We start from the raw sequence: 27,374 nt of genomic DNA, 5'->3' as shown, positions 1-27,374 counted from the left end.
AAAAATAATGCATAGTGTGCAAAACTGCGTACATAGATAACCATTTATGTACGTACTTTTCGATGCATATTTAAGCCAAATGCAAGATGCTTCTAAACAAAAGTACTTTAAATATTTTGTGTATTATTAATATTAGTTTGAGACATTGAAAAAAAATCCATTTTATGAAATCTAAAAGTTGCAAAAAGCGCCATCTATATTAGTAAAATAAAACTAGTTATTAAGCTGAACGCCGCAAAAAGTACTTCAAAGCGCTATCTCTTGGCTTTTGCCCAAACTAAGTTGTCATTCGTAATTTAACGAAAAAGTTCCGCCCTCTAAAAATGGCACGAGGCAGAGGTCGTAAGTAACGTAAAGCCGATGACATTTTCGTTCGGTTTTCCGACGACTGAACTCGAATATTTTTCTTCCTTCTTTGTCTTGCCACAGTAATTTGCCTAAGAAGGATAGAGAAAACCGCGATCTACTAGAAGCTGCGAGCGAATGACAGATACAGAAACGTCGCGAAGCGAAGAAGAAAGAACTTGCTTCCATTGCTTTTCATGAAAAGTGTAAACATTAGTGCATTTATCGTTGCAATAACAAATTAATGGCATAAAATAGTGTGTGATAGTGCTATAAACATGGATATCATATCGTCAGGGGATTTTAATCTCATCAATCTTCCTGTGGTGGTGTTAGAAAAAATATTTTCATACCTTACGTATGATGATATCGCAAAGAATAGATTGGTAAGATATTACTGTAATTAAAGACATGATCGCATGAAATGCTAATTAGTGTATTACAAAAGTAATGTGCATTTGAAATATTCACGTAATTTAATTGTAAGACCCTGTTCAAACTAGCAATTCAAAGTGTTTTAATTCGTTTTGTTCTTCACTGTTCTGTTACCTATTTTATTTATAGCATTACTGATTTATCGGAAAATTACTCTACCGGAACTATTATTGATATGTGTCTGCAAATGTAGTAGGCACTTAAACAGCTACCTATCTTTCTTACAAGATTTTGGCACAGAAGTGTTAGCATACAAAAGATAGATTATGTACTATGAAATTGGTAGTTATCTTACATCATATTTATTAAATTGAATGCTATGCAAAACTGCATTTTAATAATATTCGGTCAGAGGGTATCTCTTCCAGTTAACATTGAACTGAATTCAGACTAGAGTCTTAACTAGATGATGCACAATTCATTATTGATTTGTTCGATGATGATGATGATGATCAATTACATTTGAAATATTATCATCCCAACTAATATTATAAATGCGAAAGTAAGTCTGTCTGTCTGTCTGTCTGTCTGTCTGTCTGTCTGTCTGTCTGTCTGTCTGTCTGTTACGCTTTCCCGCTTAAACCTCGCAACCGATTTTGATGAAATTTGGCATAGAGATAGTTTGAGTCCCGGGAAAGAACATAGGATAGTTTTTATCCCGGTTTTTGAAACAGGGACGCGCGCGATAAAGTTTTTCTGTGACAGACAAAATTCCACGCGGGCGAAGCCGCGGGCGGAAAGCTAGTAAAATAATATATTTGGGTAAGTATGTAATTATGATTTTTCTAGTTTAAATCATATCTTCAATGCATCAGTTCTAAGGCATGTCTAAGGCATGCTAATAAATTGATTATTTGATTGCCAGGAAACTAGATCTATACTAATATTATAAATGCGAAAGTAAATCTGTCTGTCTGTCTTGCTTTCACACCTAAACCACTGGACCCATTTTGAAGAAATTTGGCATAGGGATAGTTTTAGTCCCAGGAAAGGACATAGGATAGTTTTTATCCCGGTTTTTGAAACAGGGACACTTGCGATAAAGTTTTTCTGTGACAGACAAAATTCCACGCGGAAAGCTAGTGTAATATAAACTGTATTGTTAGAGGCTCATAGATGGTAACCTCAAAACTTTTCACATTTAATTTCGACTTTTTGTCAAATGACTGTTTTTAAATCCATACCAGTTACATGCCAAAAGTAACTCCTGTCTCGCGTCTGTAGTGTCCGTCTACTCATAAAGTAACATTATCACGCTTAAACTGCTTTATGATTTAGATCTGTCTACTCTACTGATATCAATCATTTCACTCTCACACTGCTTAACTGATAAAATTTTCCAGGTATCGCAGACCTTCAACGAGATGGGCATGCGGTTACTAAACCGTGGCTTCGTGCTCATCGAGCGACGTCATGCACTCGCGCTCAAGGCGGTGAAAGCACAACTGCCTCGCAGAGAGTCCGAACGCAGGTACAGTAGTCACTCAGACTGTAATTCAAGTCACTCAGGTTCTGTGGGTCTAGACAAAGTGAATATAATAATCGCAAACCAGTCGAAAAAAGGTTGAAAAGCCTTATTTTGTATGGAGTTTTGACGGATTCTATCAAAAAGTGCAACTTGTCTAGGGGGACTGCTGGTCACTCAGACTCTACTAGTCCCTGAAACTTCTAGACACTCATGCTCTACTAGTCACTCAGTCTTCACTAGTCACTAAGTAAGACCACTAGTTACAATATTCTTCTATAAGATTTTAAACTTTTGCATTCCATTTCAACTAAAATAGAAAGACACGGGTCTTAACGCGACGTTTATTGATGAGTTATATCATGTACTCATGGCTTGACGTTTCGGCTGCTATGCTGCAGCCGTGGTCACAAGCAGACTGGCGTCGTCCGCATTAATAAACGTCGCGTTAAGACCCGTGTCTTTCTATTATACTCTTCTAGTCACATAGACTGAGGGTTTGCTCATCGAGCGGCGTCATGCGCTTGCGCTCAAGGCGGTGAAGGCACAACTGCCTCGCAGAGAGTCTGAACGCAGGTACAGTAATCACTCAGACTGTACACTCAAGTCAGGATCTGCTAAGCTAGTCACTCAGATTCTACTGGTCACTAAGGCCCAGAACTGACGGTGAAACGGAACTGCAACGAAACTGCAACTGCTAGTTACTTTTGAGTTGCATCTAAGTTTCTGCCATAGCGTCCGTTGAGAGACCACACATGACGCGACCAGTTCGAAACTTTCAGTTTCAGTTTCATTCATAAGAATCATCAGAAAGTTGCAGTTTCGTTGCAGTTGCATTTCACCATCTGTTCTGGGCCTAAGACTTCGATGCCCGTCTTCACCATCAGTCCCAAATTTTTAAGTGACCCCTATAAAAACAAAATTCCTTAAAAATTAGGGATTGATGGTGAAAACGGGCACTAGACACTCATGGTCTACTAGTCACTCAGAATTCACTAGTCACTAAGATCACTAGTTACTACTCTTCTAGTCATATAGACTGAGGCTTCGTGCTCATCGAGCGACGTCATGCGCTCGCGCTCAAGGCGGTGAAAGCACAACTGCCTCGCAGAGAGTCCGAACGCAGGTACAGTAAAGCCCGGTCTGTGAGCACGTAGAATTTTGTCCAATGACCCCAAGCTACCCATCCTTATCGCTCGCGCATAATTATATTGCTGTCGCGACTGTGCGACGGGCGCCCGCAGTGAGTGTGCGAGCGTGACAGCAATATAATTACGCGCGAGCGATAAGGATGGGTAGCTTGGGGTCATTGGGGTTACTAGTCATAGTAGAGCATGAAAGTCTAGAAGTTTTAGGGTCACTCAGTCTTCACTAGTCACTTAAGTAAGACCACTTAGTTACTATACTCTTCTATAATTAAACTTTCGCGTTCCATTTCAAGTAAAATAAAAAGACACGGATCTTAACGCGACGTTTATTGATGAAATTCATAAATTCATAAAATTCATAAAACACATAGACTGAGGGTTTGCTCATCGAGCGGCGTCATGCGCTTGCGCTCAAGGCGGTGAAAGCACAACTGCCTCGTAGGAAGTCAGAGCGCAGGTACCTCACTCATACACTCATTTATGCATCAGACATTAAAGCCTTGGGAAGACCAAACGCGGGGCAGTAGCAGCGCAGTTTGAATGCGGGCCCGCGCAAGTTGTAATACAAGAAACTCTTTGAAGTGTGTCACACCAAATTTGAACGCGGGCCCGCGCTCCAACCGCGCCACAATATGGTGTAATTTAGCCTGTCTCAAGAGTCAAGCACCATTTTGTTGACAATTGTGTTTTTATTATTATTTAGGCAGTTAAATACTGCACAGTAGTACACCATTTTCTTTATTTTCTTCCGTCATACACAAGAATACGCGTGCGTGAGTCAATGTTCGCTCGTATGTGAGGCCTAGTCGAATAGTATCCTGTAGGTGGGCCATCGTGCGTGTTTTGTTTTCGATGTAAACTCGCGGAGATGAACAGGCCTGATACGGGTGTAAGTATTGTAAGTAAGTAGGCACTTAGTACAAGTTACTCAGTCTTAATGAAATAACAAATGCTGTTTCAGATACCACCCGCTAGCCCGGCACAGTGACATCTTGACTTCCTTAGAAACTCGCATATCGATGCTTAACATGACGTACACAAAGTTCATAGACAACGGCATCTGCTGCTTCATACCTGGCAAGGTGAGATATCTTTTAATGTTATCTGGTATACTCTGGTCCGTGAGCACGTAGAATTTTGTCCAATGACCCCAAGCTACCCATCCTTATCGCTCGCGCGTAATTATATTGCTGTCGCGACTGTGCGACGCGCGCCCGCAGTGAGTGTGCGAGCGCGACAGCAACATAATTACGCGCGAGCGATAAAGATGGGTAGCTTGGGGTCATTGGACAAAATTCTACGTGCTCCCGGACCAGACTATAGTTTGTTACCAGAGATAATTAAAGTTATAAGTGAATTTTGACTTTCTCAAATAGTTTTTTTTTTGAGACTGCATAAGAAGAATTAGACAGCCTTTGTTCAAAATATCGACTCCCTTTCGTTTCGTTGCAAGGCATTAGATAGAAGAAAGGTTATGTTTTTAACAATAAAATAAAAAGTGTACCTATCACTATGCATAAATGTTATAATCCGTACTTCCCTACCAATATTATAAATTCTCAACTAATTGATAAAATTTGGTGTATTAGAGATAGTTTCAAATCCCAAAAACATCAGTCTTTATCCCGATTAGTAAAAAAGGGAGGAACTTATTCTTTGAAATACAGATAGACCAGAAAAAACGCAAGAAAAAGATAGTGTGAATTTAGTGTGAGAGTGTGAAACGGAACGTAAGGGAGTGAGTGAAAGATGTGATTGGGACAAGGCAGAACAGAATACGGTTGAATCAGGGTTTTCGCGTATGAAAAATCCGCCAGATGGCAATACGTAGACGCGAGGTCCAAATGCTGCATGATTGGTTATTTTTGACATGACATTGACAGATATGTCAAAATCCACCAATCACGCAGCGGTCAGACCCCACATCCACGTCCCGCCATCTAGCGGATCTTTCGTACACGAAAACCCTCATTGACGTAGCGATTCCTTTTCTTGTGTTTTTATCCCGGAAAAATACAAATAAAGCTGGAGAAATACACACTGCTTTTCAATGAGGGCTATCGTTTTTATACTTAACAATTGGCACCCCTGGCGATTGACAGGACCTTACTCTACAGTGGCGCCATCTTGATGAGTGCAAATACGATAGTCCTCCTACCACTTTAGCGCTCACCAGTTGGTGCCACTGTCTTCGCTACTAGCAAGTGACAGGACCTTACTCTACAGTGGCGCTAACTGGTGACCGCTAAAACGATAGCCCTCATTCCTACAGCTTGGGAGCACTAAATGACCTGATTTTATTTAAAAAATTTCCAGGTGATAGACGAAATGCGCCGCGTTCTCTCCATAGTGGAAACGACCAAAACGCCGCCGCGAGCGCACGAAGTATTGCAAGAGTTGCGCGACATATCCAGTATGGCTATAGAGCATTTCGATGACAAGATATCGCCGGCATTTAGGAAAATGCTGCAGGAATCAGTACCGCAACCAGTGGCCAAGCCTTCGCATTGTAAGTTGAACCACAGAATAATAATAAGTACTACGTACAGAAGTTTTACTTCGCGAAGGTATTTAAAAAAATGTATGCTCAATGTCATTAACAATATGGTGTAATTTAGCCTGTCTCAAGAGTCAAGCACCATTTTGTTGACAAACGTCAGTGATCGGTACTGCGCCGAAGCCATAGGGCTGACTTCGGTAAAATGATGTGACGTGAGGTGCCAAACTGCGGAAAATGGCGGAGGAAATACATGATTTAGCATGAATTATCATGAATAATATTAACTACTTATTTACCTCTCAGTGTCTTGAGGCAACTTAAAAAAGTACATTCTGTGTTTTTATTATTATTTAGGCAGTTAAATACTGTACAGTATTTAGTACACCATTTTCTTTATTTTTTCCATCATACACAAGAACACGCGTGCGTGAGTCAATGTTCGCTCGTATGTGAGGCCTTGTCGAATAGTATCCTGTAGGGTGCCATCGCGCGTGTTTTGTTTTCGATGTAAACTCGCGGAGATGAATAGGCCTGGTTGAATTCTAACATAAGGTACTAAGGTTTACAATGTTAAGATTTGTTAGTTTTGGTCCTACAAGAGTTGCGCGACATATCCAGCATGGCCATAGAGCACTTTGATGACAAGATATCGCCGGCGTTCAGGAAAATGCTGCAGGAATCAGTGCCGCAACCAGTGGCGAAACCTTCGCATTGTAAGTTGAACTTTAACATAAGGTAGTAAGGTTTACAATGTTAAGATTTGTTAGTTTTGGTACTATAAGAGTTGCGCGACATATCCAGCATGGCCATAGAGCATTTCGATGACAAGATATCGCCGGCGTTTAGGAAAATGCTGCAGGAATCAGTACCGCAACCAGTGGCCAAGCCTTCGCATTGTAAGTTGGGTTGGACTTTAATATAAGGTAAAGTCCGGTGCTGAGCAGATAGAATTTCGTCCAATGACCCCAAGCTACCCATCCTTATCGCTCGCGCGTTATTATATTGCTGTCGTGACTGTGCGACGGGCGGCCGCAGTGAATGTGCGAGCGCGATAGAAATACATTAACGCGCGAGCGATAAGGATGGGTAGCTTGGGGTCATTGGACGATATTTTATGTGCTCGGCGACCGGACTTTAGTAGGGTTCAGAATGCTAAGACCTGGTATGGTCTTTTGGTACAAAATAATAAGGTAGTAAGGTTTACAATGTTAAGATTTGTTAGTTTTGGTACCACAAGAGTTGCGCGACATATCCAGCATGGCCATAGAACATTTCGATGACAAGATATCGCCGGCGTTCAGGAAAATGCTGCAGGAATCAGTGCCGCAACCAGTGGCCAAGCCTTCGCATTGTAAGTTGGACTTTTATTATTATTATTACAATAATAATATTTTAATATAAGGTAAAGTCCGGTCGCCTAGCAGATAGAATTTCGTCCAATGCCCCCAAGCTACCCATCTTTATCGCTCGCGCGTAATTATATTGCTGTCGCGACTGTGCGACGCGCGCCCGCAGTGAGTGTGCGAGCGCGACAGCAACATAATTACGCGCGAGCGATAAGGATGGGTAGCTTGGGGTCATTGGACGATATTTTATGTGCTCGGCGACCGGACTTTAGTAGGGTTCAGAATGCTAAGACCTGGTATGGTCTTTTGGTACAAAATAATAAGGTAGTAAGGTTTACAATGTTAAGATTTGTTAGTTTTGGTACCACAAGAGTTGCGCGACATATCCAGCATGGCCATAGAGCATTTCGATGACAAGATATCGTTGGCGTTCAGGAAAATGCTGCAGGAATCAGTGCCCCAACCAGTGGCGAAGCCTTCGCATTGTAAGTTGGACTTTAATATAAGGTAAAGTCCGGTCGCCGAGCAGATAGAATTTCGTTCAATGACCCCAGGCTACCCATCCTTATCGCTCGCGCGTAATTATATTGCTGTCGCGACTGTGCGACTGGCGGCAGTAGTGAGTGTGCGAGCGCGATGGCCTTATACAGAAGCTCAAAGTTGCACAGCGTGCTATGGAGAGGGCTATGCTCGGTGTTTCTTTACGAGATCGAGTCAGAAATGAGGAGATCTGTAAACGAACTAAAGTCGCTGACATAGCCCGACGGATTAGCAAGCTGAAGTGGCAATGGGCAGGGAACATAGTACGCAGAACTGACGGCCGATGGGGCAGCAAGGTTCTGGAGTGGAGGCCGCGTACCGGAAAACGCAGCGTGGGACGTCCACCCACAAGGTGGACCGACGACATTTATTTATTTTTTATTTATTTATTTGGGTAAAAAAACAGTATTGAAGTACAGTAGCAAATAAATAGTAATAATATACCAATATTATCTAAATTCAACACCAGCATCATTTACCACAGTTTAGATAAAACAGTTAATTAAACTTGTGTTGAGAGTGGCCGTAGTAAACACTTACTTATTACACAGACAGATACACTCATTAATTTTGCACTTACCTCAAATTCTATTTAATTGGGTATTTGCCAGCGCTCCCCAATAATTCTAAAGCACTACTGTTTTTAAAATGGGCACTTAGATTAAAGAGAAGAAGAAGAATTAAGATTTATGGTTGAATTGTAATTGAAAAAGTAGTTTAATTGAGTTGATAAAATATTGACGTCACCGGCTAGTATTTCCATACAAAATCTATGGGAGAGTCTCGTTTTGACTGTTTTAAAAAGTACGTAGGGATGTTTCGTGGGTAAAAAAGCAAGAGTCTTAATTAGTTCGTCAGTTAGCTTATCAAAAACTACTCAACACGTATTTTTCACTGTTTAAAACTAATGAAAATGTAAAGAGATTAAGCGTACCAAAGTTCTAAAGAAAAGGCCCGTGACGTCAGTGAGTGCGTAAAAGTGCAGCACTTTGTGACGTCGCGCGGAACTTCAACGCACTATAACTTTGTAATTATTTGTTTGATTGACAATTAAAAATATACGTGTCCAATAGTTTTTTATATTAAAATTGACGGAATAAAAAAATTTTTTTTGGAAACTAGCCTATTGGTGGTGGCAAATGCCCTATTGTTTGTTAACGAAGTAAACATTTTCCTTCCCAGCAACAGTGTTGGGTCCGCTGGTGCTCCGCAACGAGATCATAGCGTTGCGGAAACGATCCGTGCTCAACGCCAAGCTGTCTCTCTACCTCGCGGCACACTACAACAAGGTGTTTAAGAAGGTATGTCCGTCCGTTCGTTTCAGCCATAGAGCTATACAGGGTGGAAACGATAAGTGATCTCACTCGATTATTTCTAAGCTACACAAGATATCCAAAAACTGGTTACTGATCCTGAAAGTCCTTCACAAGCTCTATCCAACGGTAACAATAATAGGTTACAAAATAAGCTGGATCTATCCGAAAATTCAAAGTTTCCAGCTTCCATACATTTAGTACTGCCACAGTCATGGCACTCATGTGTTGATAATGTTATAGCAAGTAAAGCCTAAAACCAATGTTTTCCATGAATAATTTTAAATAAGAATGCAATTTACGAATTCATTTTAAGGGTTAACTATTTAATTTTTTAAAAATACACTTCTAATATTGTGTGGCTGGCATACATTTGGTATGGAGGCTAAAAACATTGAATTTTCGGATAGATCCAGTTAATTTTGTAACCTATTTATTTACTGATACCGTTTGAAAGAGCTCGTGAAGCACTTTCAGGATCAGTAACCAGTTTTTCGATATCTTGTATAGTTTAGAAATAATCGAGTGAGGCCAACTAAAAGACGGTGGTTTGCGCCTAGACTAAGTGTTATATTCCCAGAGTGGGGGCATTTTCTGCGGGTCTGAAGCAAGTGGTAACGTTTACCACTAGACCACAGAAACAATGTGGCACATAGCTCGTAGAGCTGATGGCTGCTGGGGCAGGAAAGTTTTTGAGTGGCGACCACGAACCGGAAAATGTAATGTGCAGGCCCCCCACTAGGTGGACCGACGATTTTATGAAGGTCGCGGGAAGTACCTGGATGCGGGCAGCGCAGGACCGTTCGTTGTAGAAATCCAAGGCCTTTATCCAGTGAACATCATTTGGCTGAAACCACAGATCACAGAAACTAAAGGTAGATGTGACAAGGGGGCGTGGCCGGTGTCGCAGCAATATGCCCAAAAACAGAACACATTGCTCGCGACAGCAATGATGACAGCAGCGACGTCATAATGTAAACAGCTTACATTGCTTGCGTAGTACCACAAAATAATATTAAGTACTACGTACAGAAGTTTTACTTCGCGAAATAATTTAATAAAATGTATGCTCAATGTCATTAACAATATGGTGTAATTTAGCCTGTCTCAAGAGTCAAGCACCATTTTGTTGACAAACGTCAGTGATCGGTACTGCGCCGAAGCCATAGGGCTGACTTCGGTAAAATGATGTGACGTGAGGTGCCAAACTGCGGAAAATGGCGGAGGAAATACATGATTTAGCATGAATTATATTAACTACTTATTTACCTCTCAGTGTCTTGAGGCAACTTAAAAAAGTACATTCTGTGTTTTTATTATTATTTAGGCAGTTAAATACTGCACAGTATTTAGTACACCATTTTCTTTATTTTCTTCCAATGTTCGCTCGTATGTGAGGCCTTGTCGAATAGTATCCTGTAGGTGGGCCATAGTGCGTGTTTTGTTTTCGATGTAAACTCGCGGAGATGAACAGGCCTGGTAGTACTAAAGATTATTCGACTGTTGAGTACTGATACCGCAGTGGATAATTAGCACATATTTTGACTACTTTGTGTGTGTGAATTTCTAATGCGACACTGAGTTTCGAACTCGGCGCATTAGTTGACATCTCTCTATATCCCTCAATCAAATCAAATCAAAATTATCTTTATTTGTTTAGACTAAATATATGAATATATCTTTATCTATGACCCTATGAATATATCTTATTGTATGATTTGTGTTTGCAGATGGAGGAATACAAGAAAGTAGCGGTGAGGCAGCGCAAGGTCATCAGGTATCTCACGAGGAAGAGCCGGGACCACGAGGGGGCCATCGGTAAGGAACCCCTACACTTATACAAGCGACATATCAAGCTCACACTGGGGTATCATACATTTTGTATGGTAACCGTTTAAACCAGATTGTTGTCGTGACCCGTCAGAACTGAATTAGTTTCAAGCATTTAGTATACGACACATCAGAATCATCATCAGTCACATCCTAGTCTGCATGTCGCTTAACACCCAGGTGCGATTGCGGTCAAATACCTGTCTTGTCATGCATAAAAAAAGAAGGACAGATGCTTAAAAAAACTGTCCTCTGGGTTGTCTGAGAAAGATTGCCTCCTAAAGTCCGGTCGCCGAGCAGATTGAATTTCGTCCAATGACCCCAAGCTACCATCCTTGTCGCTCGCACGTAATTATATTGCTGTCGCGCTCGCACACTCACTGCGGGCGCCCGTCGCACAGTCGCGACAGCAATATAATTTCGCGCGAGCGATAAGGATGGGTAGCTTGGGGTCATTGGACGAAATTCTATCTGCAGGGCGACCGCACTTTAGCGATAATATCATATGACCGCTAAAATTGTGCTGTTTCGATTTTGTATTTCTTTTATGTGGCTACGTTAATGTCCAAATTGCATTATTTAATTTTGTAGAAGTAAACACTGTGTATTTGTTTCAGCTGAGCTAAAAAAGCGGATTGAAGAATGTGATATTAAGTACAGTGAGCTCACTCACACAAACCAAGCAGTGGGAGGGAAAGCTATCGCTGGTAAGTTAATTCATCATCATAATCATCACCAGGTCATTTAGTCTCTCTTTCATCATCATCATCATCTTCATAATTTCAGCTACAGGACGTCCACTGCTAAACATAGGCCTCTCCCAATTATTCCAAATTGGTCGCATAATTGTCTCTTTATCCGGATTTGTCCTAAACCATGATGCTTGCATGTTTCTGCATTATTCGCCTTAGTTTAGAACTAGATGCCGCTATGTAAAATATCCAAGAGTAATAATGTTTATCTGTATATATAAAAGAAAGTCGTGTTAGTTACACCACTTATAACTCAAGAACGGCTGAACCGATTTAGCTGAAAATTGTCAGGGGGGTAGTTTAGAGCCAGGAGAAGGACATAGGATTTTTTATTGCCATTAAGGCGGAACAAAGTTCGCCGGGTCAGCAAGTTTATTATATTTAAAAAAGTTTCATCATCATCATCAACAGCCCACTGCTGGACTATGAGGCTCCTCCACTATAGTGGAGGGTTTTGCCATAATCCCCACGCTTGGCAGGCGGGTTGGAGATCGCAGTTTAAAAGATTGATTTTTTATGTATAACAAGGCAGGTATTTGACCACAATCGCACCTGGTGTTAAGTGGGATGCGGTCTAGGATGGTACATATCTGCCCTGTAAGTGCCTGTTCACTCTCGCCTTGAAAAGGCCCGGATTATAGTCTTCAGGAAAGACAGCAGCAGGCGGCGAATTTCAGTCCCTAGCTGTTCGCATTATAAAAGAGTCATCGAAACGCTTAGTGCGAGCTGGTGGAATGTCAACAATATACAGGGTGGAATTTTGTAATGCCACCTGGAGGGAAAGTACTCTTAATATTATAGATAGAATTTTTTTCTCAAAGAAAACATTCCTTTATTTTTAAAAAGAAATAAAACTGCATTCAAAGATTTCCAAAAATTTGCTTGCCACACCCTAGAATCGAACCAACTAAAATGTGTTAAAAATTACACCCTGTATTTTTATTACATCGATCGTTAGGGTCAAGTATAAGGATGAAATCTCTCTAACAAACTTGATAAATCAAATGAAAGGAAAAACATGAAATCTTAAATTATCTTAATTATGTTACAGAAAATTGCATGTAATGGTACTGAATTTTCGAAAAAAAATCGAAAATCTTTGAATGCAGTTCCCTTTCTTTTCAAAAATAAAGGAATGTTTTCTTTCAGTAAAATTTTCTATCTGCAGTGTTAAGAGTACTTTCCCTCCAGGTGGCATTACAAAATTCCACCCTGTAGATGTTTTTCAGAGAGCCGTTCTCTGTTTGATGTGTAGTCCCTAAGTCGCCTCTTACGACACCCGCGGGAAGAGTAGGGGTTGGTGACAAATGTATTCTACTCTGTCGTCACCACACGGCAAAAAGTTTACTCTTACCTTTTATCTTTATCTATTTACTAGCTGACCCGGCGAACTTTGTTCCGCCTTAATGGCAATAAAAAGTATCCTATGTCCTTCTCCTGGCTCTAAACTACCTCCCTGACAATTTTCAGCTAAATCGGTTCAGCCGTTCTTGAGTTATAAGTGGAGTAACTAACACGACTTTCTTTTATATATATAGATTGTTTAAAATGTTATGTAACTATAATATTGCCATTGTTATTTACAGGCACATCGGCAGACGTCGCATCAACATCGGCGCAGCCGCTGCGGCACTTCGGCAGCCAGATCAAGCTGGACCTCTCGGTCCTGCCCATCGGGACTTCCAAACGGAGTCAGGCCAAAAGTAAGTATGATTATTCTTCTTGTCGTGTCGACAACAAACCTATACAGTGTCAACCCAAATCTCCATAAGAGTGGCGTTGTCAGTAGCCTTCATTAAATCTTCCTGCGTGCAGTCGTTTAGGCACTCAGGGCACGACATAATGTGCTTCGTCGACTGGGGAACAAAACCACACTTGCACTCCAAGTTTCAGCCATCCAAGAATCCCCACTTGAACAGATTGTCCTTACTACGGCCGACCTGCGTCCGAAGTCTATTTAAAGTATGATAATAAACTCACAGGAGATAGTAGCTATTTTTATATTGAACGTTCAGATTTTTGACGTTTATACTAATCATCATCATCATCTCAGCCATAGGTCGTCCACTGCTGAACATAGGCCTCCCCCAATGACTTCCACATCGCACGGTTGGTAGCGGCCTGCATCCAGCGCCTTCCTGCTACGTTTATGAGGTCGTCGGTCCACCTTATGGGTGGATGTATCACGCTACATTTTGCGATACGTGGCCTCCACTCGGCTCAGCTGTTTAATCCACATAAATTCATAAAAAAAAATCATTAAGTCAATATTGAAAATAAGTTGCTTCGTAGCGATCCAAACATCAAAAGGAAACCTCTCATTAATAAAACATAAAATCTATCCATCTAGTAATTTGTATTTACGAATTATTCCTTACAAAAATCTATGTCATAAATAAATGTTGCTATATTAAAAAAAACTTCCATTCCAGTGTTGCCAAACATCAAACCGCGGAAGCCTCTCATCAAACTGCCGAGTCTATCCGAAGAGGATTCCGAACCGCCCCCGAAGAAATCCAAAATGGACGACAATCCAGACCCACCAACATCCATTAACAAAAAAAACCAGTGCACAATGGCCAAAATACGGGGCATCACAAAAGAAATACGGAATTTAAGTAACCTCAACATTGAAACGAAATTGAAACGCCCAGTTAGTTTAACTGCGTTGGATTTGTTCGAGATTGAGTGCAAGAAACAGAAGCTGGATTAGTTTTAAACCCATTTACATGTATGGCATTATACACATGACTAGTGTGTAACAAAGTCGGTATAAAAAAGGAAATACGGAATTTGAGTAATCAACAGTGAAACGAAAATGAAACGCCCACTAAGGCCCAGAACAGACGGTGAAACGCAACTGCAACGAAACTGCAACTTTGTGATGATTCTGATGACTGAAACTGAAAGTTTCAAACTGGTCGCGTCATGTGTGGTCTCTCAACGGACGCTATGGCAGAAACTTAGATGCAACTCAAAAGTAACTAGCAGTTGCAGTTTCGTTGCAGTTGCGTTTCACCGTCTGTTCTGGGCCTAAGTTTAACTGCGTTGGATTTGTTTGAAATTGAGTGCAAGAAACAAATGCTAGTTTTAAAATATCTACTACTGCTTTTACAAATGTATGGCATCATACACTTTTGTGACAAGTCCGTAAGTAATTTTTACTAAATAATAAACGTATTGGTTATTAGTTATTGGTAAATTAATTACAATTGGTTAGATGACACCAATAATTACAACAAACAACATAAATGAATATAAATATAAAAATATAAATATTCTTGGACATTTTACACTACGCTTCTAGTCCCAAACTAAGCAAAGCTTGTACTATGGGCACTAGACAACGGATATAAACATACTTAAATACTTTTTTTTTTGTAAATACATACATAGTAAACATAGTAACACCCAGACCCGTCACACAAATTAAAATTCATCATTTCAATTTCTGCCCGGCCGGGAATCGAACCCGGGACCTCTCGGCATAGTAGTCCGTTCTGAACCACTACACCAAACGGCCGACAAATGTTTGAAATTGTATGGGACTTGGTGTATGGTGTTTTAAATTGTATAATAAATCGTGATTACTATTAATATAACAAATAATGGATAAAATGCCATAAATTTTGGGTGGTATTGGATGAGATTGTAATACAGGGTGGAAACGATAAGTGATCTCACTCGATTATTTCTAAACTATACACGATATCGAAAAACTGGTTACTGATCCTGACAGCGCTTCACGAGCTCTTTCAAACGGTACCAATAATAGGTTACAGAATAAACAGGATCTATCTGAAAATTCAATATTTTCAGCTTCCATACTACACTTGCGAGCAAAAGAGTGGAATCACCCTATTTGTTTCGAGCGATCACAGAAACTAAATGACTAATAGAAGACAAATAAAAATGGTACCATTTTAAAGGTAATATTATAAACTTGATTCCATACTTTTGCTCGTAAGTTTCTTGATATCTTGTATAGTTCAGAAATAATCGAGTGATATCACTTATCGTTTCCACCCTGTATATCTTGTTTTTATATAAATACTTTCACAAGTACAAGCACTTTCAAACGTATGCATACCCACTTCCCACTAATATTGGCACCATTTAAAAGCCTAGTTCTAAACTTCATTTCATTAAAGAAAAGGTTTTTACCCCAAAAATGTATTTTTTGAAGGATCCAGTGTTCTTAAAGCGACAGGTAGTTACGCTTGAGCCAACTTTTATGGCTATAAAACTTAAATTGGGATTAATCGCTATCCATCTGTTAAAGAGGACACGTGAGATCATTATTTGGTTTCATAACCACAAAAATTGGTCTAAATAGTCCCAGAGGTGAGGCGCAACATTGGCTTTTTTCAAGTCACATTTATGGTACATGTTAATCGTTTATTAAGAAATTAAATGTGTTTTTCTTTAAGTTGATTTATTGGGCTTTCAAATAACACCAATATTGGTGGAGAACCATGTTTGTGTTAGAATAAAATAAAAGTAAATGTCGCGGGAGGTGCGATTTATTTGACGCCGAGTGTATTTCTTTGTTTCATTAAAACACTGTTTGACGCGTTTTACTGGATTATTTTTATTATAGTTTTTATTGGAGTACATACATAAGTAGTTTTTAATTGTGCTAACACACTCATTAAATGCAATTTGTAATATAAGAAATTGGATGGTTTATTATAGATTTCTAAATCCTATTTTGTTAATAATTATCATAAAATACATAGTGTTCTCATAAAAATCCTGAATAAATAGGGAACCGTTTTTTCATAGGTGTAAAATAAAGGGCCTGATAAATGTCCCTGATAATATCTTTTAGGAAGTTATCTGTCAGATAAACTACAAGTTTTCCTTGCATACGTCTCTAAAATTAAATAGCTTTACTATGTTCATTTTTGGACCTTAACATAAAGTACTAAGGTTCACAATGTGGCAAGTTGCAAAGAATTGAGAATTAAAAAAATAATTTATTGAGAAAGGAATATGATAAAAATTAAGTAAATTTCGAGTCTTTCATGTTCCGCCTATAACCGCTATTTTGTAACTTTAAGCTTAGTCGTAGACCACAGGCTTTTTGTTGGCCGATAGTTGGGTCGGGTTTTTTGCAGGGATGTTATGGATATCCGTAACCGTAACCGAAACTTTCGGATATCCGAAATAAAAAAACATCCGTAACCGATTCCAAAGTTTCGGATAGTTTCGGATAAAGGCGGAGTCTAAATCTTAATATTTGTTAATATTTGTTACTTGTCTGGCATTCCCTAGCATCATCTAATATCCCCACCTGTTTTAACCTTATCTTGTACATAAAGTGGCTATGTGGGTCGCGCAGCATCTTGCTATTTGAATGTTACATTTTAAAAATTTTAATATCCGAAACCGAAATTATCCGAAAGTTTCGGATAATCCGAAATGATTTCATAACCGTATCCATAACCGAAACTTCATATCCTTAACATCCCTGGTTTTTTGGTCAGTATGAACATTGTGTTGTATGGAAGTCCGCATATTACACTAATTTGGTATCGGCCGATTCTTCATACTAATTATAAATCGACCTAATGAGGGTTTTCGCGAATGAAAGATCCGCTAGATGGCGGGACGTGGATGTGGGGTCTGACTGCTGCGTGATTGGTGGATTTTGACATATCTGTCAATGTCATGTCAAAAATAACCAATCATGCAGCATTTGGACCTCGCGTCTAGGTATTGCCATCTGGCGGATTTTTCATTCGCGAAAAGAATCATTATCGCTCGACTAAAAGTCTGTAGTGTGCGGGATATCTAAAACTACAGTTTTTATTTAAATTAAGGTCATATTATTGAGTGCTTGCTTAGGGTAAACGCATTTGCAAAGGATATTGTAACTTGTTTCATAAGAAATAAGGTTGTTATTTGTAACTGGAAATTAAATTTTAAGGGCGTTTTTAACACGAAATACTCGTACGTACGATATTTGTAATATCTTTTAAGATTAACTGATAAATTATAATTATTTGTACGAAATGGTTGTAATTATGCAATAAGTTTAAAGGCTCGTTGTAATCCAGTTTTGCATGATTCGAAAAACTGGGCCCGATTGCGCTAATTTGTAATACATATATCCAATTCATTGGCGTTTCAACTCCAGTCGCGTGCGACTTGCGCTTCAATATCGTTCCAGCTGAAGTGCAATTCAGTATCGCGGTAAAGTTCACGCGCTTTATGCACTTTCCATTAAAACTCCGAACACCTTATTTTTAAACTAAAATTACTAAACACAGCAAATGTTTGTGAAGCGTTTGACTTGCGTTTGATAAAAAGTAGCTTTCTGTCAGCTTTTACGTAAAGGCGCAGTTATACTCCGTCTACATTTCAACTTCGTTTTAACTAGCTGTCAAAACGACACCGCGATACGGATTTGTCAAACAGCTGAGGTTCGGTTGTTGTCCAGTCGCATTGGAGTTGAAATTTTTTAGCGTAATCGGGGCCCTTATGTGTGTCTGAAATTAGTTTTTTTTGCGGGACACTGTAAACGGGATGTTCGTGTGAACGCAAAACACGTAGTACTAAACGGAATCCAGCAAAAAACAGTTCCTGCTAAAAACGGGACGTCAACGTGGGAACAAGACCTAATGCACAATTTCTGTACGGATTATACTGTGTCAAAGATTAAGCTTAAAATCGTAATGTGTGTGTTTACCCTATATTTAACTGTATATCTTATTATATTATAGTTATTATATTATATTCGAGTATAAAATGCACTTGACTAAGTATTAGTTATAGATTTAGATATAAAAGATAAAAGATTTCGTTCAAATGATACGATGTGACGCCATATTATATTTTATTTGAATGTGAAAATCGCAATATTTTATTTAATACATTTTTCACCCACTTCTCATACAGGGAGTTAATTGTCTTCTAAATGTTTTTAACCGACTTTAAAATAGGTGGTTCTCAATTGTATGTTTTAATTATGCTCATATAAGTTGTCATACCAACATGTAAAATAGAGTAAGAAACTGAATAACATCACTTTTACTCGTAAAAATTATGGTTTTATTCACAAATTGGTGGATTTCGGTCTATTAATAAACAGATATTCTTTATTTTCGTGACAAAAAATAACTATGTCCTTAGGTCCAGTCACAGGGTCCAGTCTATTTGGGATACCAATATCCTATCTTAATTGGATTAATACAGTTTACATTTGGTCTGCTTGCTAGCGATTGCGTAAAAAATTACGTGGAATGTATGACAGATTACACGGCGCCCCTAGCGGATACTTTCGAGAACTAAAATCTTAATATATTTTCAACCGACTTCAAAAAAGGAGGAGGTTCTCAATTCGACCCGTATGTTTTTTTTTTCTATGTTTGTTACGCGATAACTCCGCCAATTATGAACCGATTTGAACAAATCTTTTTTCGGCGTATAGGTAATACCTCAAGGGTGGTCCCATTTAAATTTAATAATAGAAAAAACAACCCCCAAGGGTGGAAAATTGGGGATGAACTTTTTTATACGCAATATCTCCGCCGATTATAAATCAATTTAAACGATTATTTTTTTGTTGAATAGGTATTATCAAAAGGGTGGTTTCATGCGAATTTGAAGAAAATATTTCACCCCCAAGGGTGGAAAATTGGGGATGAACTTTTTTATACGCAATATTTAATCTACCGGATTTATCTTTTTTTTTCGCTTCCCAAAGATGCTGAAAGGTATGTTGGCCATGTAGGTAATCAATATTTCTTAGGATAGTATAGGAACCTAACCTACCATGACTACTGCTCAGAATTCGTTCGTTCGTTTCAGCCAAATGACGTCCACTGCTGGACAAAGGCCTCTCCCAAGGTTTTCCATAATGAATGCATACTTACCTACATACGTACCTCATTACAAATAAGTACCTAGATTAATTATTTTTTCACTAGACAGCAACCCTAACAGCGTAAGAAGAGTTCAGAGGCACGCGATAGAAAGAGACAAAACTTGTAGGTGAATAAAATTGTAGGTACGTAGTGCTGTGCGAGCTGAATTCCACTGTATCGCGTCGTAGCAAGACTCGCATTTATTTAAATCGTCTTGCGGAGTAATCCTTCTGTACCTGTACTATTACTTATTCTGTGTCGGTAGGTAGGTAGGTATGTTTTTTTCTTTCACATTTCAGTGTTGTAGGTAAGTAAAAATATTGTCCTCACACATACGGAAACTATTTTCAGAGTCATTTGTTTGACTCTTAAAGATTGTACGTTAACTGCAATTTATTAGCTTATTTTAGTTATTCACAATTAGTAACATATGTCGTGCTTTTTAGAACCTTGAGCAAACAACTTTTCGTGTTCAATAAGTACCTACCTAAATAATTTTAATTTGTTAATTTGCAATTCGTGAGATCGTTTTCGTACGTGTAACGTCTCAGTTAATCGATCATTATAATCATTGGTAATCGAGCATTCCCCAAAAACTATTTATTGAACTATTTATTTTATTTAATATCAATACAGTGCTGTTCACACTTAGAAGTTTACCTCCAAAAAGTTACAAAATACATCTCTACAGGCGGTTTCTGAATTGCGATTTTAAGCTTGAAAAAGCTCATTTTCTACTTAAGTCCGAACTTAAGCCTATTTTCTTTTCTGAATTGACTGGAGATTATTCAATTTGAAGTCTCAAAGTTGATTTAGGTAATAGTTTGTCGGCGTAAATAGTGTGTGGCACCCAAAATGGCCAAAAGCTGACAACACCACCTTATTCCATTGTAACAAAGACGTGTTGGGAACTTTTTGGCTATTTTGGGTGTCACTTGTGATCAAGGCATTAGCGTCAAATAGGCTAATGCCTTGATCACAAGTACCGAGCAAACGGGCGAGACAGTGCTCTCGGCCGAGTACTCGGTGTGTGTGAACATTACGCCGAGTGCTCGGCCGAGCTCTCGAGTATGTGACTCGCTCACCCAACTGTCTCGGCCGAGTAAACATTTTACTGTCTCGCCATCGGTACGTGTGATCAAGGCTTCACTGTCGAAAATAGACTTTATAGTTACGTAGAAAATGATCACGACCGAGATAAAAATCACCAATTCAGAAACCGGGGATTTTTAAACAATAAATCATCATCAACATTTTATAATTAATTATCAGTTGTCATCAATAATCATCATTTGGATCTAACATGATGATAATGATGACATATGAAATTATTGTCTATTCTTTATAGGTCATTGTAACTTTAAAAATCTCTCGGAGAAAGTTTAACTTTTAATTATAATTTTGTATTAGACTGTATTTGTAAATAATTAATGGTTTAAAATTTTGACGTTTACAATTAGATTTTTCTGTAATAAATCATTATAATTAAGTATTTTAATTGTTTTTGATCGGCAACGATAAAAAAGTAGGAATTACTGCGTGTGTACCTATTTTTTTTACTTTTTAGAAATTGTAAATATCGTACATTCGTACTTGAAGGTTACGCAAGTAGGTACTTAAGCTATAATGAATATTTGCGAATGAATTTTTATCCAATTATCTAAAAGAAACCTCAAGTTTGTCTTGGAAACGTCAAAATTTCGTAGATTTGGCCGATACGATACGAATTCGTGATAAGGAAATGTATTTAAAATTTTAATACGTTTCGAAAGTTTTACGTAACAGATTTTTGTCTCTACCAAAAGTTTTGTGTCCAAAGGTACGTTTTAGTGAAATATTGTGACTGTTGTATGCAAAATCAACTTTGTAAGTTATAAAGAGTTAAATTAACTTTCATTTGAATAGGTATTCTGTAGTTCTAAAGCACTTAATTAACTTTCTAAGTAGGTAGATAGATTTTACTTATTGCAAACTAAATTGTAGGCTTAACCGGCTTTGAATTTAAGTTATTGTTTGTTTACTTGCTTTACCATTTCCATACAAATAATATAAACTCTGTAGACTTAAAAAAAACTATTTTTTTTTCAACAAACCTCTTACGAAATCGATAGACGTTCCATTCTTTTTCTATCATGACATTGACAAAGATTTATTATCTGTGCCTTTGTTGACCTCAGAATGGCGCGAAACTTTCGGAAATGTCAAAAGTAGGTATCACTTTTTGACAAACTTTCTTCGATTATGCAATGGTTGTGCAGAAACAAATTGCAATTTAACTTGGAAACGTATGGGAAGTAGTAAAGCGATGACATTGCTTATTCCAATAGCTTAGTGCTAATTTGTAGAGACGCGAACAGTTTTTGATAGCTAATGCCATTCAAATGACATACTTACCTATCATAAAACATAATGTTAGTTTTAAGTTTTTTTTTACTAAGGATACTGGCTAAGTGGCACCACCTAACCTTGACCGTAACTTTAAGGATAACCGGTGCTTTTTGTATGGAGCTTGACAGATTTTTGACGTTTGTCAAAGTTAAAGTAAGATGGTGCAACCCAGCTTGTATTTTTCAGCAATGAAGTTAGTCAAAGTATTTTTCAGCAATTAAGTTAAAGAATTTCTAGAGATTTTTAGATAAGATTTTTTTATCTAAAAACATTATTTTTTAATATTAGTTTATTTGTTATACTTCTTCACAAAATGAATAAAGACTCCAACTCAAGAAACTTAGTTTAAAAAACACGACTGAACTTCGTCTATGACATGTACATGTACATTAATTAGCATGATTTTCATTGATGTAGCTATGTAGAAAATTAGCATTCATTCGAACTTGATTCGTGTACAATCGTTCATTCATAAAAATAGCCAATTTGCGCTTTTTGCTGATCTTTGATTTCCAATTTGAGTTTTCAAACATCAACAGACGTTCTTAGATATAAAAAGTTACAGAAGGGACAATTTAATAAATATCTTTAGCACTTTTTGAGCCCATAAGGCCAGAAACAACATTATTAGATAACTTTTTGACTCATAAATAAACCCAGGGCCAAGAACATTGTTTATTGTAATTAACTGTCAGTTTATTAACATGTGAAAGTTATATTAGTACCTACATATTGCTCTAGAAAACATATTAATACAACAGAATTATCTTTTAATGGCGTTGCTTTCAGTTTTCACTTTCCGTAATGATCGTTGCGTTTGGGCGGGAAACGTATTTATATGGTGGCCATTTTCTTTGGCGCCATTTCTAAAGTGGACTCCGCTGTCGTCGAGTGTGCGTTCGGATTTTGAAAATTGTTTTCTTTTTTGCATCTTTTATTTACGGCCAGTGACTTTTAATCTGTGGTGTTCACGTGTCACGTGCTCTGTTTTCAGTGGTAACGGCAATTTAACCTTTTTTGTGCAAAATCAGTACTTTTTGTAGTTCTAGAGTAAGTTTTAGAAATAATAGTGTTCGTTCTTTGCTGATATTCGTGATGTAACATAGTTTTTTACTACATTCATGAATGAAACGTGAAAAACTACTTTCATTTTTCAATATTTTTCATAACTTCATAGGCACATAATTTACCAACTTATAAATAAATTATCGTATTGATTTTAGTTTTATTTGTACCTAAATGAGTCTGCTTTCTTATACTTAACTAACTAAATATAAACTATACTAAACAAATCACAATTGTAATATACAAATAAATAGTTTACACTTTACACATATCCACTAGGATATCTCTGGAACAATTTTAAATAGGTTTTAGTTACAGAAACCTTTGTCATATAAAAAATCCTCGCAGATCACAGACTTTTTGTCGGCCGATAGTTTAACCGGGCTGTTAATCAGTAAATATGTACCTATGGAATTACGCACATTACACCGATTTGGTATTCCTCATACAAATTGGAAGACGACCAAACTAACGGCCGATAAAAATTCTGTAGTCTGTGGTACCTACTCAAAAATCTGTGGGAGCTATTTGACAGTTCTAAAAAAGTATGTCAATTGACTAGGGTACACTATACCCTATTGCCAGTCTGTGGTCGCCTTCAACACATTAAAAAACCCATTTCATTTATTTCAAGTTGACTTCAACAAGTTACTTAGGTACGCCCGTATTCACAAACATTACTATGAGGACTCACAGTGCGCGTGGACGCACAGGGTGACACACGAGCCAATCACAGAACTCTATTCAACGCTGTGCGTTCGATTTGCTGCTTCACTTAAGCAAGCATCGTTTGTGAATACGAGCGTAAGCTTTCAAACCAACCTCTATTGCAAGTGGTCGTAAGAAATATCCGCGTGGAATCCCTCTGGTCCAGCCGAGTACTGCACCTTCTGCATTCTTCCGTCGGGTAAAAGCACGTGGTATCGTCCATTCGTGCTGTCTCCGTGCTTCGCTTCTTGGTGGCCGAAGTCGTTGCCGCTGTGTGCGTCGCGCACACGGTAACCGAACTCGTAGTTGGCGGCGTAGTGGAGCTGGAATAGAATAGAAATATTAAGGTAAAGTACTTTCTAGCTAGACTCAGGTATTCCCAGAATTCCTGTGGGTGGAGTAAAAGGCAAAGGACATAATAAAATATGCGAACATCAGGCCTCTTCAACTAGTCTGGACAGCGTGGGGACAAATCCTCGGTAGTCGAATTCGGTTAGATGATTGTCGGCTTTTTGTTCTATATCGAGTTGGCACTATGCTAAGAGTCACCGGGACATTGCTGGCTGCCATTGTCTATCAAAGAAATGTGATTATCGGTAATTAGATTAGATATGATTTATTAATTTTGGAGGACACAAAGATAGCGGTCAAACTGAGCCATGTCAGACAATATGGTGGTCCATAAGACATCATGATACCTACCTACCAGTTACAAAATTATACGATAAGTAGGTAAAATGATCCAGAATATCGACGTAAAAACAAATTTTCAATACCCCAATAAATTACTTTGCCTGTAATTACTTCTTCATTGAGTAATTAACCTAAAATTTGTACTAGCACAATAGCGGAACAATTATTTTTAATTAACTACTACGTTACAAACTAGTTTAGTAATCATAATTCTTTCAAATCGATTTCCTTGCATATCCTAAGGAAATTTTATGTGTCGATGAATACAACAATATTAACATACAATCAATATTTTTACCATTAGGAAATTACATACTTCTAAGGAGCCCCGTACTTTTATTTGTTTTTTTTTTATTTTATTTTGTAAAACAACAGATTAACGTAGGTACAACATGAATTAAGATAAAAAACCGCTCAAAAGTATCTACTAGAATATAAGACAATATTGGAGCTTATTCAAGATTGCTTTTTTTACGTATTTTTTTCTATTTCTGCGCCCCATGTGTGAATGGACTCTATCATTATTCAAACAACGAATAGAATAGAAAAAGTTTTATTTGAAAGAAAGGTATTGCCAAAGAGGTTGTCACCCTCAGCCAGTTTATTTACTTTAAGTTCTAATTTAATTTTATCAGAATTTGAATTACCGTAGCATTAGTGTAGAGCGAAAAACTATAAATTCACCATACTCTATCATTCTGTTCTGTTACTTACATAATAATAAAAAAATTGCGGGTCTCATCATACGTTTCCGTTTTTGACCCAAAAGCTATTTTACAAACTTTCATTTCTGTAGATGACATAAAACATGTCAAATCGGTGTTAGAATTTAAGTGACAATGACAAAATTTAAAGTTGAAGTGGTGTCCATAAACTACATTGTTTACCCTATTGTATTAATTTGCAGTGTAAACTCTTTATAACGTTACTCGATTTAACGACACACTCTGTATAACGTCGAAAACTTTGTTGGTTGTTGGTTGTTGTTCACACTCCATTTAAAGAGGTCTATTTCTCTATGATTACATGAATTTGATCACGATTATCAAATTGGATTCCAGGCAACACTTTGGTGCCTTTGGTGGCTAGTGGCCACACAGGTGATCAAAGTGGTCTTATCCATGCGTGATCAAAGGACACCAAAGTGTCGCTTGGTTTTAGAAACAGAGTAATAACAAGCAGAATATCAACATCACAACTCCTTTATTTTATCCGAAGTGTCAATCGTATTCCAATGTACAAAACACAAGATTGTCCGTGGTTATAGAAATGAGGTTTTTACCAACACTTGTCCACTTTGATCACCTTTGTGATCGACCTTATAGAGGGTTCTATAAGGTCAAAAATTCTCAGTCCCTTGAGAGTCGTTAAATAGAGTTTACATTTCATTTTAATATTTATTAGGTTTTGGAACAATCAAAGAACACCAATATTTAAGAAATTACGTTAAGAAAGTTTATATCCATATCAAGATAGAATCTTAACAGAACGGAAGTACATAATTAATTAATTAATTATTATAATGAACCATAAGTTAATGCAAATTATAAAGTTAGTTTACATAACATGGGCAATCAACGCGTTAAGTAATATTATGTTGAACTAAATGGTTTCGACAGGTAGAGCGCCATTATGTTATAATATAAATTAAATAGGTTATAATGGTGTTTACTACTTATTTATAAGTAGGTTAACTATCCATGCACATGAAAGTTATAATATCAATTAGTAATTTTAATAAATTGTTTAATAAATTACATGGTGTCTATTGGTTTCCTTAAAAGATAATTTAACTATTAGATATCTAAGTTTAAGCAATTTATAAACAACACAATCACAAACAATCTGCATTTGATTATTAAGTAGGTAGGTAGTTTGAAATAAAGCTTGTGAACCTAGTAGTTTTGAATTTAATATATTATTTTGATTAAAAAAGTAGGAGAGATACAATACAATTCAAAAGAAATAGATTTTCATCAAAATGGTAGCTAATTCTTATTACCACATAGGTACAAACAAGTAACAATCCAGCATTAACTATGCCTTGATTTTACTCTGTCCTCGCAATCTCACGACTATTTTTTTATCAAAAAATTAGTTTTTACATCTTAAAACAATATTTTTTATATTTACAACATTCTCAGCCTTGTTAGTAAAGATAATGCGACTGTTACAGAATGGTTTTGTTTCGGTTAATTAATCACAGCTACAGCATAATAAGTCTTACAATTTTGTGGCAAAATAACACCTGTACAATGACATAAGAGGCCATAAATTTTAGCTTGACGTTGTTCGTATGATGATGGCTAACCTTGCAGTTACAAAACAATGCTTTTTATGAGGGCTGCCACACGAGTTACATCGTAATAATAATATCATATTACAACACTAGTAACACTACGGTAATACGGTATCATTTTAATGGTGCTATAAAGCAGGGTTCGAGGATATATATCAAGGGATATATATCAAGATATATATCGGATATATCCGATATATATCAAGCCGGTTTTGACGATATATATCAATTTTTAAAATTTGATACTATATTTGTACTTTTGACATAAGATTTTTATTATTTTAGTTGATTTTACCGTTTTTAAAAGAAGATTTTATGTTTTTGCTTTATTTGTCTGATTTTAAGTTTTAAAAACATTAAAAACATGTTTATGTAACACATATGCAATAGTATTCATAAATAATACAATAAAATAATAGTATAGCTTTCATACAAAATTGATATATATCAAAGTTGATATATATCGGATATATATCATAAATATCCGATATTTTGATATTTATAATAAATATCGGATATTTTCGAACCCTGCTATAAAGTTCAAAACACGTTTTTTCAAGCAAAGCTGCAAACATTTTGATTGGTTGAATGACACATTTATTTAGAGCAGTGTTTTTCAACCTGTGGGTCGCGACCCCCTGGGGGGTCGCGAAGTTTCTATAGGGGGGGGGGGGGG

At 37.5% G+C, this 27,374-nt stretch overlaps 2 protein-coding genes across 3 annotated transcripts in view; one reads left to right on the top strand and one right to left on the bottom strand.

Moving 5' to 3' along the window:
• The first annotated feature begins 481 nt into the window (after positions 1-481).
• pall (F-box protein pallbearer) lies at positions 482-14,601 on the top strand. 2 transcript variants are annotated; one of them, XM_028311038.1, is made up of 11 exons: positions 482-731; positions 2,124-2,169; positions 3,290-3,371; positions 4,355-4,475; positions 5,710-5,799; positions 6,687-6,789; positions 8,965-9,080; positions 10,823-10,910; positions 11,540-11,629; positions 13,261-13,377; positions 14,107-14,601. In XM_028311038.1, the coding sequence occupies exons 1-11, from the start codon at positions 624-626 to the stop codon at positions 14,385-14,387; spliced, it is 1,242 nt and encodes a 413-aa protein (XP_028166839.1). In that variant the 5' UTR covers positions 482-623; the 3' UTR covers positions 14,388-14,601. The 2 variants fall into 2 exon arrangements, with proteins under 2 accessions (XP_028166839.1, XP_028166838.1); XM_028311037.1 differs by lacking the exon at positions 3,290-3,371 and having other exon boundaries at positions 2,124-2,251.
• Positions 14,602-23,729: 9,128 nt separating this feature from the next.
• CPR143 (cuticular protein RR-2 motif 143) overlaps positions 23,730-27,374 on the bottom strand; it is a 7,128-nt gene continuing 3,483 nt past the window's right edge. The window contains exon 2 of the mRNA XM_028311043.1: positions 23,730-24,029. Within this exon, the coding sequence (XP_028166844.1) occupies positions 23,823-24,029 (207 nt within the window). The 3' untranslated portion in view covers positions 23,730-23,822. The remainder of the gene's footprint in view (positions 24,030-27,374) is intronic.

The sequence above is a fragment of the Ostrinia furnacalis genome, unplaced genomic scaffold (genome assembly GCF_004193835.3).
Source record: "Ostrinia furnacalis isolate ACB-3 unplaced genomic scaffold, ASM419383v2 OfSCF3149, whole genome shotgun sequence".
NCBI classification, from domain to species: Eukaryota; Metazoa; Arthropoda; class Insecta; order Lepidoptera; family Crambidae; genus Ostrinia; species Ostrinia furnacalis.
Note: the sequence above shows the minus strand (reverse complement) of the source record. Positions and strands in the feature narration are given on the sequence as shown.